This window comes from Stenella coeruleoalba (genome assembly GCF_951394435.1).
Source record: "Stenella coeruleoalba genome assembly, chromosome: 1".
NCBI classification, from domain to species: Eukaryota; Metazoa; Chordata; class Mammalia; order Artiodactyla; family Delphinidae; genus Stenella; species Stenella coeruleoalba.
In genome coordinates, this window is record NC_137169.1 from 9,298,838 (window position 1) to 9,315,312 (window position 16,475).

Consider the following 16,475-nt stretch of genomic DNA (forward strand, 5'->3'; position numbering starts at 1 on the left):
GTTCCGTCTCCAAGGCCCAGTGACCGGGGGTGGCTGAGCGCCCCATGCTGGTGTGGTGGGCGGGGCATTTTGCTGGAGTTTTATTGACCCTGTGCTTCCGGGCATGCAAGAAAGGAAAAATGAAAAACCCACAAAAACCCCTTCCTTTGTCTCTCGGGGAAATTTCTGACATTTTGCCCGCTGTCTGCAATCAGCACTCAGCTGTGTACCGGGGCCGGTTGGTGGAGGAAGGAAACGGGGAGACCTTTGAGATTGAGAAATTAAGATGTCATCAGATCCCTCCTCCCACCCAGGCCTGTTATGCCCTTTCTAACATCCTCAACAGTTGATCCCCAGCCCTCTGCTTACACACCCCCCAGTGACGGGGAGCTCACTTACTGACTCATAACAACAGCAATGGTTATCATTGGTGGAGCATGTGCCACGCCAGCCACAGTGCTGAGCCCTGTAACTCTCTTAGCTCATTGAGCCCTGATAGGAACCCCAAAGAGGAAACTTGCACACGGCGGGGATCAGGGATTTGCCCATGGTCACACGCTAGTAAGTGGCTCAGGCGGGGCTCAAACACGGCTGTCTAACTAGAGTCCTGAGCCCTTCGCTCTTATTTGGTGCTGACCCCGAGGCATTGCATTTGGAGAGGCAGCAGGACATACCAGTGAAGAGCCTGTGTGCGGGCTACCCCCCTTCCTATTCTGCACCCTCCTTCCTGGATCACCCTACCTTTTGTGCCCACACTCACCCCCCATAGGAGGTGTCTCCCCTGCAGGCGTGGGGGGATGATGTGAAGCCAGGCCTGGTGTTAGGCAGAGAGCACAGTTTGTTTGGGGCCAGGCGGGTGTACCCCATCTTGTCCTGGGGGAGCTGAGGGTTTCTCCAAGGAGGAAGCGGAGGCCTCCCCTGCCCTCCCTGCTCTGGCTGAGCTTGGCTGGTCCACAGTTCCCTCCCCATTTGCACTCCTTCTTCAGGGCAACAGGGGGGACACTCGACAAACATCTTTCAGCCCCAATTCCAAAGCACAAGAAGAAAGCATCTGGTTCCCCAAGGCGAGGACTGCCCTGGACCACTGCTAGTGGGGCGGGGGCGGTGGGAATGAGGGCAGTTCTCCAAGAAGGGCAGCCTGTGGGCTGAAAAGTCCTTCCAAAATATGTCTGCTGCAACAGGCAGTTAGCATCTGGGAACCATGAGAACACACTCCTGGGGGACCTGACCTTGTTGGAAAATGCAGGGGGGACTTCCTTGAGGAGGTGGCATCCAAAGGCATCCTGAGGACAAGCAGGGGTTGGCCAGGCCAAGGTGGGGAGGAGGTGTGCTCTGGTTAGAGGACACAGAATATGCCAAGGCCTGGAGTGGGCAAGGATGGGCATTCAAGACCTGGGAGGGGCTCCATTTGGCGGAAGCAAAAGGGGTGAAGGGGGTTGGGGAAAGGCAGGGCGGAGGGGCTGGCGGCCCAGACTCAACAAAGAGCAGTTCTGCCCGTGGGAGTTTCGGGGGCCAAAGCAGCTGGCGCCGGCCTGCCTAATGCTGAGGCAGAGGTGAGAGGTAGTGACCGGAAAGTGAGGACAAACTGTGAGAACATCTGGAGTCAGAAAGGCGCTGAGCGGAGACTGGGAGGATCAGGACAGAGGGACACTTGGGAACCAGTTCTCAGAACCAGCACAACCCCTGAGCCTTTCTTAACCATTTCGTTTCTGATTCTGAAAGTGGTGCTCAGGGGAGAAGATCTACGTGAAAGATGGGAAAAGAAGAAACTAGCAGTCAATAAACACTCATCATTTTTCTGCTCCCTCTACTCCAGGGCCCATGGCCTTTCTGTCCTCTGCACAAGCCACGCCTTTTCCTCCCCTAGGGCCTTTGCACTGGCCATTACCTCTGCCTGGAATGCTCCCAGCCCACCCCCACCCCGGCCCCTGCCCAGCTGCGTCCTTCAGTCCTTTGGGACTCAGTAGGCCCCCCCATCCCCCGCTGTCTCACTCTGTCACTCCACTCTCCACTGCTTTCCTCTCCCTGAGCTCCTGCTGTATGTTCTTTGGAGTCTGTCTCTGAAGTCTGAACCCACTTGCTAATTTCTTTTTTTTAAATATTTATTTATTTGTCTGCGTTGGATCTTAGTTGCCGCACGCGGGATCTGTTTTTAGTTGCGGCATGCGAACTCTTAGTTGCGGCATGTGGGATCTAGTTCCCTGACCAGGGATCGAACCCCGGGCCGCCTGCATTGGGAGCACGGACTCTTAGTCACTGGACCACCAGGGAAGTCCCGCTAATTTCTTTCTTTACGTGCTGTCTCTTTCCCAGGCTAGAGTGTCAGTTCCATGAGGGCAGGGACCTCCACCTTCAATCTCTTAAATCAGTGCTTGGGGGCTTCCCTGGTGGTCCAGTGGTTAGGACACCGCACTTCCACTGCAGGGGGCATGGGTTCGGTCCTTGGTCGGGGAACTAAGATCCCACATGCTGCAGCATGGCCAAATAAATAAATAAAAATAAATCAGTCCCTGGCGCGAAGTTGGTGGTCAGTAAGTGTGCGTCTAGTGAGTCAGACTGACCCCCAACTCAGTTACTCTGAACCTGTGAGTGTGTATCCTGCAACAGAGGGTTTTCTAAAGTTCACGCCAGAACAGCCCCTGGTGCTGAGAGGCGATTTTAAAGGGACCCAGGAGGGGAATCTGGAAAGGATCAGGTGATCAGGAAAGGTCCATGGTGGGGGGGTGGTTTCAGCCGGACCTGGCTAGATACGAAGGGTTCCCTGGGGTGGCAATGGAGATGGAGGGGGTATCTCTCATATCAGTTTCCTGGGCTGCCATTCACAAAGTACCACAAACTGAGGCTTCAACACCAGCAATTCATTTTCTCACAGTTCTGGAGGCTAGAAGTCCAGGACCAATGTGTTGGCAGGGCTGTGCTTCCTCTGAAGGCTGCAGGCAAGGCTCTGACCTCTCTCCCAGCTTCCGGTGGTTCCCTGGCTTGTGGCAGCCTACCTCCACTCTTCATGTGGGCATCTTCCTGTGTGCATATCTGTCTCTGTATCTAAAATTTCCCCCTTTTTCTAAGGACACCAGTCATACGGAATGAGGGCCCACCCTAACGACTTCATGTTAACTTGATGACCTCTGTAGGGGCCCTGTCTTCAGATCAGATCACATTCTGAGATACTGGAGGGTTAGGACTTCACTTTTTGGGGGGGGGCATAATTCAACCCATAACAACATTCCAGGACATCTGAGGAGTGCTAGAGAAAAGATGGGAGAGGCCCAGGCTGGCTGGGGTACAGAGTACATGAAGCAAATGAGGTACAATGACGCCAGACCAGGAGTCCGCAGACAAGAGTGAGGCCTGGGTGTGCTGGGCTGAGGAGTCTGTATTGCTTAGGTTGTCAGAACATGTATTGATCGAATACGTGCCAGCCCCTGTGACGGGGGACTCACTGGTGAGCAGACACAGAAAGATCCATCCTTGAGGAGCTGACACTCATGTGGGAAATCCAGACACCAAGTTTATCCTCTAAATAAATATGGGATTACAACAGAGTTAGGTGTAAGAGAGCAAGGTATGTGGGTCTCTGACGGTTTATAACAGGGGTCCTGTCCAAGTTGCTGAGGAAGTGATGCCTTGACTATGATGTGAAGGCTGAGTGGGAGTTTACTAGGGGAAAGAAGGGAAAAGCAGTCCTGGCAGAGGACCAGCTTGTGCAAAGGCCCTGGGGCAGAAGGGAGCATGGCCACCTTGGGGAACAGGGAGACTCCAGTGTGGCTAGAGAATAGAGCCAGGGGTATATGAGTGGGCATTGACCATGGTAAGGACCTAGACCTCTCTCCTGGGAGCCATGAGAAGTCTTTGAAAGTTTTCAGCAAGGAGTGGTGGGTCAGATTTACCTCTCTGAAAGCCCACTGGGGAGCTACTGAAGTTTCCTGAGCTAGAGGGTGTGTACCATCAAGCTAGTACTTTTGAGAGGTTCTTGCATGTTCTTCTAGAGCAGGGACTCTTACCTGTGGTCCATGGACTCCCAAGGGTCCGTGAGTAGATTTCAGGGAAGCCATGAACCTGATTGAGTTCACTTATTTTCATTCGCCTCTAACAAAAATTCCCTTTATGAATTCCTTCCATTATGAACTAAGGCAACAAAGCACAGCCGTACTAGCAGAACCTACAGTTTTTCCATCAGTAGAAACCAGGTGTTCTCATATTATGTTACAACTGCTGCAGATATCATAAGACCTTGTTTACTTTCATCACTACTTTGAAACTATGGTAGTTATTAGATCTTATTTAATGAGTTTACAAAGAATCACATGTATTACATCTTAAATTACTTTGTTTAACGCTTTGATAACTGTTTGCCAACATAGCTGGTTCCGCCGTCATCCTAAGTATTTTATTTTGTGCACTTGAAAATGAGATTCTGAGCAGGGTCCACAGGCTCTCCCAGAATGACCAGGGAACATGAGAAATGTTGCGATCAGCTGTTCTAGATTCCTTTGGTTGTAACGAACAGCAGCCTAACTCAGGCCTAAACAAGACAAAAGGGAAATAATTGAGTCAATAACAGAGTAGTCCATGGTGCCACAACTCAGGTTTGAACGATGTTCCTCAGGAGCTCATTTCTCTCCACCTCTGTCACCTCTGAGTCACCTCTTTCTGAGGCAGGCCCTGCCCACACCCCAGCAGCAATGACCCTCCAAGGTGGCCTGACCTGGAGCTTCTCTGCTTCTCTTCCCCAGGGCGTTCCCTGAAGGAGCTGTGCCCTCAGGGGCCCGATGACTGCAGGAAGCAGTGTGATCCCGACTACTACTTGGACAGAAATGGCCGCTGCACAGCCTGTGTGAGCTGTTCTGGAGGTAAGGGCTGTGTCTCTCTTCCGGGGGCTCCTTCCAGGGAGGATGGGGAGCCTCGAGGGGGTGGGAAGGCAGCGGAGGCGGAGAATCTGAAAGGTGGGGCGGATCAAGATTTGGTGCCTTGGGGCTTCCCTGCTGGCGCAGTGGTTGAGAGTCTGCCTGCCGATGCAGGGGACGCAGGTTCGTGTCCCGGTCCGGGAGGATCCCCCATGCCGCGGAGCGGCTCGGCCCGTGAGCCATGGCCGCTGAGCCTGCACGTCTGGAGCCTGTGCTCCGCAACGGGAGAGGCCACAACAGTGAGAGGCCTGCGTACTGCAAAAAAAAAAAAAAAAAAAAAAGATTTGGTGCCTGTACTCTGAATCAGCCCCCTGGTGCCTCAGTTTACCCCCTCTGGATTTGTGAATTGATATCAACCATGATCTTTTGCATCCATACTTTTTTTTTTTTTTCGTTTTTGGCCACGCCGTGCGGCTTGTGGGATCTCAGTTTCCTGACCAGGGATTGAACCCAGGCCCTCGGCAGTGAAAGTGCTGAGTCCTAACCACTGGACCGCCAGGGAATTCCCTGCATCCATACTTTTTAGAGAGACTTAGTTATCATGTTTCCTCAAGGGAGGGACTCATACTTATGTATTAAGGTTACTTTTTAAAAAATAATTAATTAATTAAAAATTTTCGGCTGTGTTGGGTCTTCGCTGCTGCGCACGGGCTTTCTCTAGTTGCGGCGAGCGGGGGCTACTCTTGGTTGCGGTGCGTGGACTTCTCACTGTGGCGGCCTCTCGTTGCGGAGCACAGGCTCCAGGCGTGCAGGCTCAGTAGTTGCGGCATGCGGTCTCAGTAGTTGTGGCTCGTGGGCTCTAGAGCGCAGGCTCAGTAGTTGTGGTGCACGGGCTTCGTTGCTCCGTGGCATGTGGGGTCTTCCCGGACCAGAGATCTCACCCGTGTTCCCTGCATTGGCAGGCAGATTCTTAACCACTGCGCCCCCAGGGAAGTCCCACGTATTAAGTTTAATCTTTGCTAAACCCCTAGGGGAAGATTCTTTTCTTATCCCAGCTTTACAGTGAGGAAACAGGTTTAGGGAAGTTAAGGGCCTTTCCAAAATTACAATGTTGTGGTAATTTGCAGCACTAGAGTTTTAGCTGCTGGTTTGACACGAAGGGCTGTGTTCTTTCCCTAAGACCACAGTGCCTCCAGGAGAACTTCTTCAATGCGTGCTTTCTTCGTTAATTTCTTATTGTGGGTAGTGAATATGGTTTGTGTGCTGTCTCGCGTTTGTTGGGTTTTTTGGGGGGTGAGGTGGGGAAATTTGTTGAGATTTCTTGTGGCCTAATACATTTTCATGCTTTTTAGTATGTTTAGTGTGTTTGGGGGGGAAATGCATAGTCTGCTTGTTGTGTACAAAATTCCATGTATACGTATCTGATCAAGCTGGTTGATTATGTTATTTTAATAATATGCATCCTTATTTATTTTGTCGCCTTCACAGAGGTTGGTTTCTGAGATAGGCATGTTAAAATCTATCTCCCAATATGCTTGTTTTTCATCAGATTTTCATTGTGTTCTAGTTTTGCTTTATCCATGTCAAAGCTATGTTATTAGGTACAATGTTGATGAGTATCATTGCTATCTTGGTGGGCTGGACGTTTTATCAACATGAAAGACACCTCTTTGTTTCTTATAATGTGTTTGCCTTAATTCCATTTTTGTTTGATATTAATATTGCCATTCTTGTTTATGTTAGCATTTCTCTGGTGTGTCTTTAAAAAATTTTAAATTAACGACCACATTTTATTAAACAAAAGTTATATGCGTCCATCATAAAAATTCAAGCAATACACAAGTGTAAGGAAGAAAGTCAACTCTGCCCCTCCCCCACCAGTGGGTGACTGACACCTCTCTGTCCCTCTCTATAGAGAGAAGAATGGGTAGGTTAGTAGCCAGACAGACTATACACACATAGAAAGAAGGAATCTTTAAGAGGATGGGATCGTACTATTTATGGCGTGAAAATGATTATAGTTAACTTTATTCAAATATATCAGAGGAAGAAGGAGTCAAAGTGAAGAAGCTAAACTATCACAAGAGACAGTAGTTCCTAAAAAAAAACCCTCTGAAATTAACAAAAGAGGTGATGAAAATCAATACGCGGCTAGGAATGATTTAAGGAATGACTGTCTCTTCTGGTACAGTCATATTCTACTTGCTTCAATTTTGGGGTAGCAGAGAGTTGCTTGACTCCCTGTAATGAAAAATGAACGGCTCGGGCTTCCCTGGTGGCGCAGTGGTTGAGAGTCCGCCTGCCAATGCAGGGGCACGGGTTCGTGCTCCGGTCCGGGAAGATCCCACATGCCGTGGAGCGGCTGAGCCCGTGAGCCATGGCCGCTGAGCCTGCGCGTCCGGAGCCTGTGCTCCGCAACCGGAGAGGCCACAAAAGTGAGAGACCCGCGTACCGCAAAAAAAAAAAAAAAAAGAATGGCTCGCTCGCTGGCCTCCCCATCCTCTTCCTGACTTTTATTGCTTACATTATTTTTGCTTCGTCATAGTCTATGATGTTTATCATCTCTTCTGTAGCCCTAAGTTCCTTGGCATGTTAGTTTTATTTTGCTATTTAAATTCATTCATTGTGCCCTATGCGTCCATTTATCACAGCTTCTCATTCCTGAATTTTTCATTTTGATTTGTCACTTGACTGGTTAGGTTTCACTGTCATGTGGACTTTTCAGGGAGGACTCATCTTTGCACCTTCCTTCACTTTTTTCATGTTTGAGAATATCTGTTGCTTTTAAACTGGAGTGACAACTTGGGCGGGTATAATATTACGCCTGGGACACATTTTCTCTAGAACTTGGTAGGCATTGGTGCACTGTCTTCTCGTGATGGTTATTGCTGTGGAGGAGTCTGCAGTCAGCTTCTTTCCCCCTCTTTGTAGGTGACTGCAAGAATCATTCTTTCTCTAGTCTTAAGGATCAAAAACTTAACCAGAATATGCCTTGATATTAATTGTTTGGAAACAAATCTTCCTGGTATCTGGTATGTCTTTTCTATCTGCAGATTTAGTTCTTCCTTCATTTCAGGGGAACTGACATGGATTTTATCTCTGCTAAACAGATATATCTCAGTGTCAGCTTGATGGATACCAATTATTCTCATGTTTGATTGTCTTTGCCTTTCCTCCTTGTCTATCATCTTCATTAATTGCATGAATATCTGTCTTTTTACCTTGCATTCACTGGTATTTTCTCAATCTTTTCTTCATGCCGTTAACTCAATTTTCTGTCTAATCTTTTTTGTTTCTTGCTGCCCAGGGCAAGACAGAGCCCCCAGGACACTGGTAGTTCACTTACTGAATTTCTAATTATGGTGTTGTGCATCTCAATTTGTTTTCTTTTGCTCTGCAGTCTCCCTTCTTATCTCATCCTTTTAAAACATCATCTTTTTTTTGAGTTCTTCCTTTATTGAATTACTATTCTTATTAAGTTCATTTATAGCGTGAAGCACTCCTGGGATTGCTTGTTAGTTGCAGACTGGGTTCTTTGTCCTTGCAAACTATATTCCTATCTTTTTTAGATCTTTCTCTTGTTCTTGTCTTCCCTCCTCCCTCCCTTCCATCTTTCCTGCTATAGCACGTTTGCACTGTTGCCTTCTTATACTTTTCCTTCTTGCTTGAGCTTAGCCGGGGCAGCAACTCTGTCCCTCATACACTGTGAGGGATTTCTCCTTCACACTTGCCCCATCTCACTGGCCTTGAGTTCGTCTTCCCAGCTTAGAGCATCAACTGGGGATTCTCAGGGTTACTTTTTTTTTGGCTGTGCGGTGGGGCTTGCGAGGTCTTAGTTCCTCAACGAGGGATTGAACCTGGGCCACGGCAGTGAAAGCACTGAGTCCTAATCCCTGGACCACCAGGGAATTCCCAAGAATTACTTTAAAAAAAAAATTGTGGTAAAATATACGTAACATAAAATTTATTATTTTAACCATTTAAAAATGTACTGTTCGGCGGCATGAAGTACATTCATATTTTGGGGTGACCACCACCATCACCCAGCTCCAGAACTTCTTCATCTTCCCCAATGGAAACTCTCTCTCCATCAAACACTAGTTCCTCATCGCTCCCCGCACCCTCACCCCAAGCCTTTGGCAACTACCATTCTATTCTCTGTCTCTATGAATTTGACTACTCTAGGATGTTCATAGAAGTGAAATCATACAATATTTCTCCTTTTGTGACTTGTTTCACTTAGCGTAATATCTTCAAGGTGCGTCTGTGTTGTCGCATGTGTCAGAATTTCCTTCCTTCTTAAGGCTGAATGGTAGTTCATTGGATGATCTACCACATTTTGTTTATCCGTTGATGTCCATGGACACTTGGGTTGCTTACCCCTTTTAGCTATTGTGAATATTGTTGCTATGAACATAGCTGTACAAATAGCTGTTCAAGTCCCTGCTCTCAATTCTTTACCCACTCAGCAGTGGAATTGCTGGATCATGTGGGAATTCTATGTTTAATTTCTTGAGGAATCCTGACTGTTACCTTTGAAACTCGTTTTAGGAGCCTGAGGGCGGCCTGGGTGGGGGTCAGAGAGCAGCCAGAGATGGGTGTTGTCATGGTGGCGGGGCTCTGCCTTCTCTTCTGTCAGATGGTCTTTACCAAGCTCCTGCTGCCTAGAAAGGGGTGCCCCCCACTCCTGGAGCTTCTGCTCATTCCCCCAACTAGGGAATTGGCAAGTCCACGCAGTCTTTTTTTTTTTTTTTTTTTTTTTTGCGGTACGCGGGCCTCTCACTGTTGTGGCCTCTCCCGTTGCGGAGCACAGGCTCCGGACGCGCAGGCTCAGCGGCCATGGCTCACGGGCCCAGCCGCTCCACGGCACATGGGATCTTCCCAGACCGGGGCACGAATCCGTGTCCCCTGAATCGGCAGGCGGACTCTCAACCACTGCGCCACCAGGGAAGCCCCACGCAGTCTTTTCTGCCTCTGCCCAGGCCTACATGCAGGCAGCTACTCAGAGTGTTTTTTTCTTTTGTTTTCCGTGGATGTCTACCCACTGTCTTTAGGTGGAGTCGCCAGATTTTTGAAAATTATCAGGATTTTATTCTCTCCTCAGTACAGCTTCTAGGCTTTAGGTGAGAGTGAGGGGCTGTACCAGGGTCACTACAACAAGGAAGAGAGAGGAGGGGGTCCCGACATGGTTTTAGGAGCCAGGCGTAGGAGTGTGTGTGTGTGTCTGTGTGTCTTTTAATCATTGCTGCCCACACCCCATTGGCCAGAACCAAGTCACATGACCGCCTATCCTTCTGCAAGGGAGGCTGGGAAATGTAGTCTTCCTCTGAGTCCATTTGAAACAGGATTTGGGGAACGCATCACTGTGCTCCAGGGGATTCCTTCTCATAGCTGCAATTTCCTTTTGCATGTCTGAGGATATTAATTGTACTGATTCCAAAGGCTTGTCCTGTTTTCTCTTTTATCTGTTTTCTTGAGCGTTAGTTCTGTTTGAGTTTGGGGCTCTTTTTTCTTGGTGCTTGTTTCTTCTGGTCTTTGGTCTTCGAGCTCTGCACGTGGGATCTGATGACTGGGGTAGGGTGGGGGTCTGCGAGTGGGGCTTGTGAAATCCACCTCCGGGGACTGCGAGGATGAGCGGGTGGGGTGGAGGTGCCGGGCAGGGTCTGTCAGAGGCTGGTCCTCTGGGTCTGCAGGGTCCCTTCCTTCCCCCACGGCTGACCAGCCCGGGGGCGCCGCCCAGCTCACCTCACCCGAGTATCCTTGGGGAGACGCTTGGCTTCTAGCTCTGTGGTGTGACTGGATGAGGAATGTGGGGCGAGGGACCCACCTGGGTGCTTCTGCTGCACTCCTTGTGGGATTCCCTCCCGCTTGCCCCTACCATTCACCCACTTGGAGACAAGCGCCCAGAGCCTCTCCTAGCATAATCAGTCGTATGGGGTACGTTTTGGACTGTGGTCTCCTTCCATCCAATTCCATCTGCCCTCCATATTTAAGAAGTCTTCATCATTTCTGGTTGACCAAAAATGCCCCTTCTTGTTTTCCCAGGGATATTTGCATTCTTTAATTATTATTTTTACCAGTGATTTTTTTTTAAAGATAAAATTCATCATTTAAAGTTTACAGTGCTGTGTGGGACTTCCCTGGTGGCGCAGTGGTTAAGAATCCGCCTGCCAATGCAGGGGACACGGGTTCGAGCCCTGGTCCGGGAAGATCCCACATACCGCGGAGCAGCTAAGCCCGTGCGCCACAACTACTGAGCCTGCGCTCTAGAGCCCGCGAGCCACAACTACTGAGCCCACGTGCCACAACTACTGAAGCCCGCGTGCCTAGAGCCTGTGCTCCACAGCAAGAGAAGCCACGACAATGAGAAGCCTGCGCACCGCATAGCCCCTGCTCGCTGCAACTAGAGAAAGCCCACGCGCAGCAACGAAGACCCAACACAGCCCAAAATAAATAAATAAATTTATTAAAAAATAAATAAAGTGTACAGTGCTGTGGTTTTATTATATTCATAATGTGCAACCACCACCACTATCTAATAAAAAGAAACCCCCTTAGCTCCCAATTCTCCCCTCCCCCCAGCCCCTGGCAATCACTAATCTACTTCCTGTCTCTATGGATTTGCCTACACTGGACATTTCATATAAATGGACTCATGCAGTATGTGACTTTTAGTGTCTGGCTTCTTTCACTTTATATAGTGCTTTCAAGGTTCATTCATGTTGTAGCGTGTATCAGCACTTCGTTCCTTTTTATGGCTGAATAATATTGTGTTATATGGATATAACACATTTTGTTTATCCGTTTATCAGTTGATGGACATTGGTGTCGTTTCTACTTTTTGGCTATTATGAATCATGCTGGAATGAACATGCATGTACACGTTTTTGTGTGGACATATGTTTTCAGTTGTCTTGGGTATGTACGTAAGAGTGGAATTGCTGGATCATATAGTAAATCTATGTTTAACTTTTTGAGGAACTGCCAGACTGCCTTCCACAGCTCTGTCCTACTTTATATTCCCGCTAGCATTCTATGAGGATTCCAATTTCTCCGTATCCTTGCCAACACTTGTCATTGTCTATCTTTTTTATTCCATCCACCCTAGTGGATATGGCGTGGTCTGTCATAGTGGTTTTGGTTTGATGACTCATAGATGGATCGGATGACTAATGACATTGAGCATCTTTTCATATGCTTACTGGCCGTTTGTATATCTTCTCTAGAGAAAAGTCTTCTTAAATCCTTTGCCCATTAAAAATACCCCAAAAATTTAATAGACTTTTTTTTTAGAGCAGTTTTCAGTTTATAGAAAAACCGAGCAGAAAGTACAGAGATTTTCCATATGCCTCTCTCCTCACACTTTGCCCCAGTATTAACATCTTGCATTAGTGTGGTACATTGTTACAGTTGATGAACCAATATTGGTGCATTATTAACTAAAGTTCGTAGTTTACGTTAAGGATTACTCTTTGTGTTGTATATTCTATGATTTTTGACAAATGTGTAATGTCATTTATCCACTATTGCACTATCATACAGAATAGTTTCACTGCTTTAAAAATCTTCTGTGCTCTGCCCATTCATCTTCCCCTCCCGCACCCCCTACCAAACCCTGGCAACCACTGATCTTTTTACTGTCTCTGTAGTTTTGTCTTTTCCCGAAGGTCATGTAGTTGGAATCACAGTATGTAGCCTTTCCAATTGGCTGCTTTCACTGAGAAATTTGCACTTAATGCTCGTCCATGTCTTTTTTGCCCATTTTAATATTGGGACATTCACTTCTTTTTAATACCATTTTAGTCATCTCCAGGGATGCATGCTGGGAGGTGGAGGCTGCCTGATGGACCCCGCCTGCCCTCTAGTCCTCACATCAGGAACACTCTGGAAGGAAGGGCTGGACATACCAGCTGCCCTGCCCAACAGAATGCCATAGCAGCATCCTCCCTCATGTGCTGGACTGTCCCTGGGACTTTTCTGAGTCCCTTCCCTTGCCCTCCCTCTGTCCCCGGTGACCCTTCTCTGTGTCCCTTAGACGACCTCGTGGAGAAGAAGCCATGCTCATGGAACTCTACCCGCGTCTGCGAGTGCCGGACTGGCATGTTCTGTGGCACATCAGTCGTCAACTCCTGTGCCCGCTGCCTCCCTCACTCCGTCTGCCCAACAGGGATGGTTGTCAAGTTCCAGGGTGAGTATCCCCACCCAGGACCACGATCTGTGCCAATGACTCACCTCCGCAGACCTCCCAACGACTCTCCACCTCCCACCTCCTCCTTCCTGTTGGACAGATCACATCTCCTATCCCGATGATGCCAGGGATGCAAACGGAGGCCCCTGCTGCCCCTTCCCTGCACCTCAGGTCCCAGGCTCAGAGAGTCCCAGGCACCGCCCTGGCTGGAAGAGGTCTTAGGTTGGTTTGAGGATCAGGGTAGAAATTCTTTGATGCCTGATAAACAAGAAAGAAACCTGAAGTTTCTGTCCTGGGAGTTTCCTGGAAGATGAGGGCTGGTTTCCCATTTTGGTCCAGGGATGCACCGTGCTTCTCACTCTACCATGCATTCGCACATGCTGTTCGCTCTTTCTGGGACACCCTTCCTTCCCCGTTCACTCAGTCAACTCTGCTTTCAGCTCTCTGTCCAAACATCTCCTCCCGACCTCTCCCAGGTCACTTCTCGACATGGAGGCGAACACTTGTGTCTGTCTCGGTGTGGTCGGTGCTTGTACCCCTCCCTAGGCCATAGCTTCGTGAGGGCCACGGTCATCTCCCCACTGCCTAATTAGACACCCGGCACAGAATCTGCTCTTCAGAGATATGTGTTGAATGATGTGACAGGGAGATCAGAGCTGGGGGTGGTGGGGTTCAGATCTGGCCGGATTCTCTCTGGTCACACAGAACCCTCAGCAGAGGGACCCTCAGAAGCCCGCCACCCACAAGCAGGGGCAGGTGGTGGCGTGGAAAGTGCTCTGGATTGGACATCAGGTGCCTGGGGTTTTGTACAGCTTTGCCTCGTGGGGCGTGTTCCCAGTCCTCTCTGGGCCTCAGTCTTCCCATCTGTAAAATGCAGAGGTGTGACTAGAAGGCCTTGCATGGGGGCTTTTCAGCTCAGAAACTCTTGTGTCTCTAAGAAAAGTAGCCTTGAGTTCTGTTGCTCCAGCCTGTGGACCAGCTCTGGCTGGCGAAGCTCTCTCGACGGTGTTCCTGCACCTGCCACACGGTGGCGCCAGAGGCCTCTCTTTGCTGCCCCCAGACCTGCTGCCCGAGGCGGTGCCACGGGCCACGCTTAAAATGTGGCCAGTTGCACTGACATGTACTGTCAGTATAGAATATGCCCCCGATTTCAAATACTTAGTATAGGAAAAGAATGTAAAACATCTCATTAATTATTTTTTATGTTGATTACCTATTGGCATAGTATTTTAGATATATTGGGTTAAATAAACGTATTGCTTAATTTCACTTCTTTTTTACTTTTTAAAATGTGGCTACTAGAAAATTTAAAACGATGACATGTGATTGACATATTTTATTGGACAGCACTGCTTTTTTTTTTTTTTTTTTTTTTTTGGCACTGCTTTAGAAGTGCTCCAACCTTTGGCCGCGAAAGCCTGGCTAACTTCTAGATTCCTCTGTGGGACTTCCCACTGAGCAGCTCGCAGGACCTCAGTCTCTTCCGCTGTAGAATGGAAAGTAGTTTCTGTCTCAGATCAAGCTTATGGCTAAGCCTTACACTAAGACCTTGCATAGGCTTTCTCCCCTGAAATTCTCCAGACGTCATAAGACTGTATTAGCCCCATTTTATGTGAGGAAATTGAGGTTCGGAGATGGCAGGTAATTAATTGCTCAAGACCGCAGAGCAGGGAATATCTAATCCAGTGTTTGAACCTTATGCCCAGGTCTTATCACCTCACCACAGTGCAGATAGATAAGTCAGCATTGCTCACACCCTCCTCTACCAAAACTTCCAAACTCCAGTCCACTTGATTGAAAGCACTATGTGTTTTCTTCTCCACTTTTGCTTCCACCCAGTATTCTCCAGTACTCTTTGGCTTGCAAGTTACCATGTTTTTGGCTCATGTAACTGAAGTGTCTGAGGATAGCTTAGTGGAGCTTAAGGCATGGCTGGATCCAGGAGCTCTGTCTTTTCCCGTCTCTCATCTCTACTACCCTATGTGTTCGTTTGTCTGTAAAATACCTACCAGCAGCTCCTGGCTTGCTTCCTACCCAACCCTAGTGGAAAGACAGCTTCTCCTTCCCATATTCTCAACAACCAAAATAAAATCTTGAAATTGCCTCTCATAGGCGTGTCTTGGGTCATGTGCCCACCCCTGAACCAGTCCATCATGGCCAGAGGAATGGGATGGATTGATTGGTCCAGCCTGGTCCCATGGCTACTCCTGAAGTGGGGTCCCAGCACCCTACCACAGACATTGAGACTGGGAGGTGTAATTCTCCAGGGAAAATTGGACGGCTTTACCCCAAAAGGGAACGGAGGCTGGGCAGGCACAAACATCAGATGGCCACTGTGTTTTCCTGGGTTGCGGTGGTAAAAGGGGTATTCGGAGCCTCTGGCTCTGTAATACCAAGTCTGAAGGCATCACCATCCTCCCTGCAGGCACAGCGCAGAGGAACACTGTCTGTGAGCTGCCTTCCCCAGGGGCCAGCCCCAACTGCAGCGCCAGCCCGCAGGACTGCAAGGCCCCTGCCAGGTGACTCCCGGCCCCCTCCTATCCTGCTGACCTTAGCGTGGGGCTGTCCCACCCCACAGGAGGTCCAGGGCACTGCTGGCTGGGGGTGAGGATGGGGTTCAGCCCAGGGAGCCTCTCTGCCAACCCACAAGTCATTTGAGGCCTTACTGTGTGCCCAGCCTGCCCTGAGCACACAGGAGACCGAGAAGACCTAGAAAACACAGCCCTTACTCCCGGGAGCTGACGGTGGGCCCGCCAGAGGCTGTGGGCAGAGCGTCTGGGGATCTATTCTCTATGGAAACGGTTATCGCTGAGCACAGACTCCCCTTGTCCCATCAGGAAAATTGCCAGACCCATCCCCCGCTTCCTTCCCAGCAGCACCATCCCCCAGGCCAAGCCCACCCTGACCTCTCCAGCAAGCTCTGATGCCAGGACCACACTTCTTGGAGGGGGCGCCCCCCTCGCCCCAGAAGATGCTTCTGAAATCACTGCCCACTCTAGCTCCTCCGTGGGGAGGCTCAGTCCAGATCCAGGTAAGTTCTCCAGAGAAGCTGTGCGCTGTCTCCAGGGAAACGGTGTCCGATGGCTGGGCGACTGTGTGTGGCAGTCAGGGCAGGCAGGCACCGAGCTGTGGTCTTTCCCAGCGTGGGGAGAAGAGGGTCTCCGGGTCTTCTGGGGCTGAGGGCTTCGAGGGCCAGAGTAGATAATGGAAGGACTCATTCATGTCACCTTTCGGGTGCCCGACACTGAGGCAGGTGCTGGGGCATGTGCAGCAGAGCAGGCCACCCTCTGCAGGTGTCGATGTTCCCCCCCCCCCGGTTCCCATGGTGACAGACTGGGGTCCTCAGCTCACTCCTGTTTATTGCCCAATAGCCTTCCATTGTATAGGGATACCACACTTTGTTCATCCAAACAGTTTTTGGATTTTTGAGTGGTTTCCATTTCAGGGCTATAATGAAAAACATT

The 16,475-nt window shown here is 49.3% G+C and overlaps 1 protein-coding gene across 1 annotated transcript in view; it reads left to right on the plus strand.

Moving 5' to 3' along the window:
- Positions 1-16,475, plus strand: part of TNFRSF8 (TNF receptor superfamily member 8) — a gene marked incomplete at both ends in the record, with an annotated part of 64,235 nt that overhangs the window by 20,280 nt on the left and 27,480 nt on the right. Inside the window, 4 exons of the mRNA XM_079945748.1 lie at positions 4,713-4,829; positions 12,859-13,011; positions 15,437-15,530; positions 15,885-16,042. Coding sequence (XP_079801874.1) covers positions 4,713-4,829; positions 12,859-13,011; positions 15,437-15,530; positions 15,885-16,042 — 522 coding nt within the window. The remainder of the gene's footprint in view (positions 1-4,712; positions 4,830-12,858; positions 13,012-15,436; positions 15,531-15,884; positions 16,043-16,475) is intronic.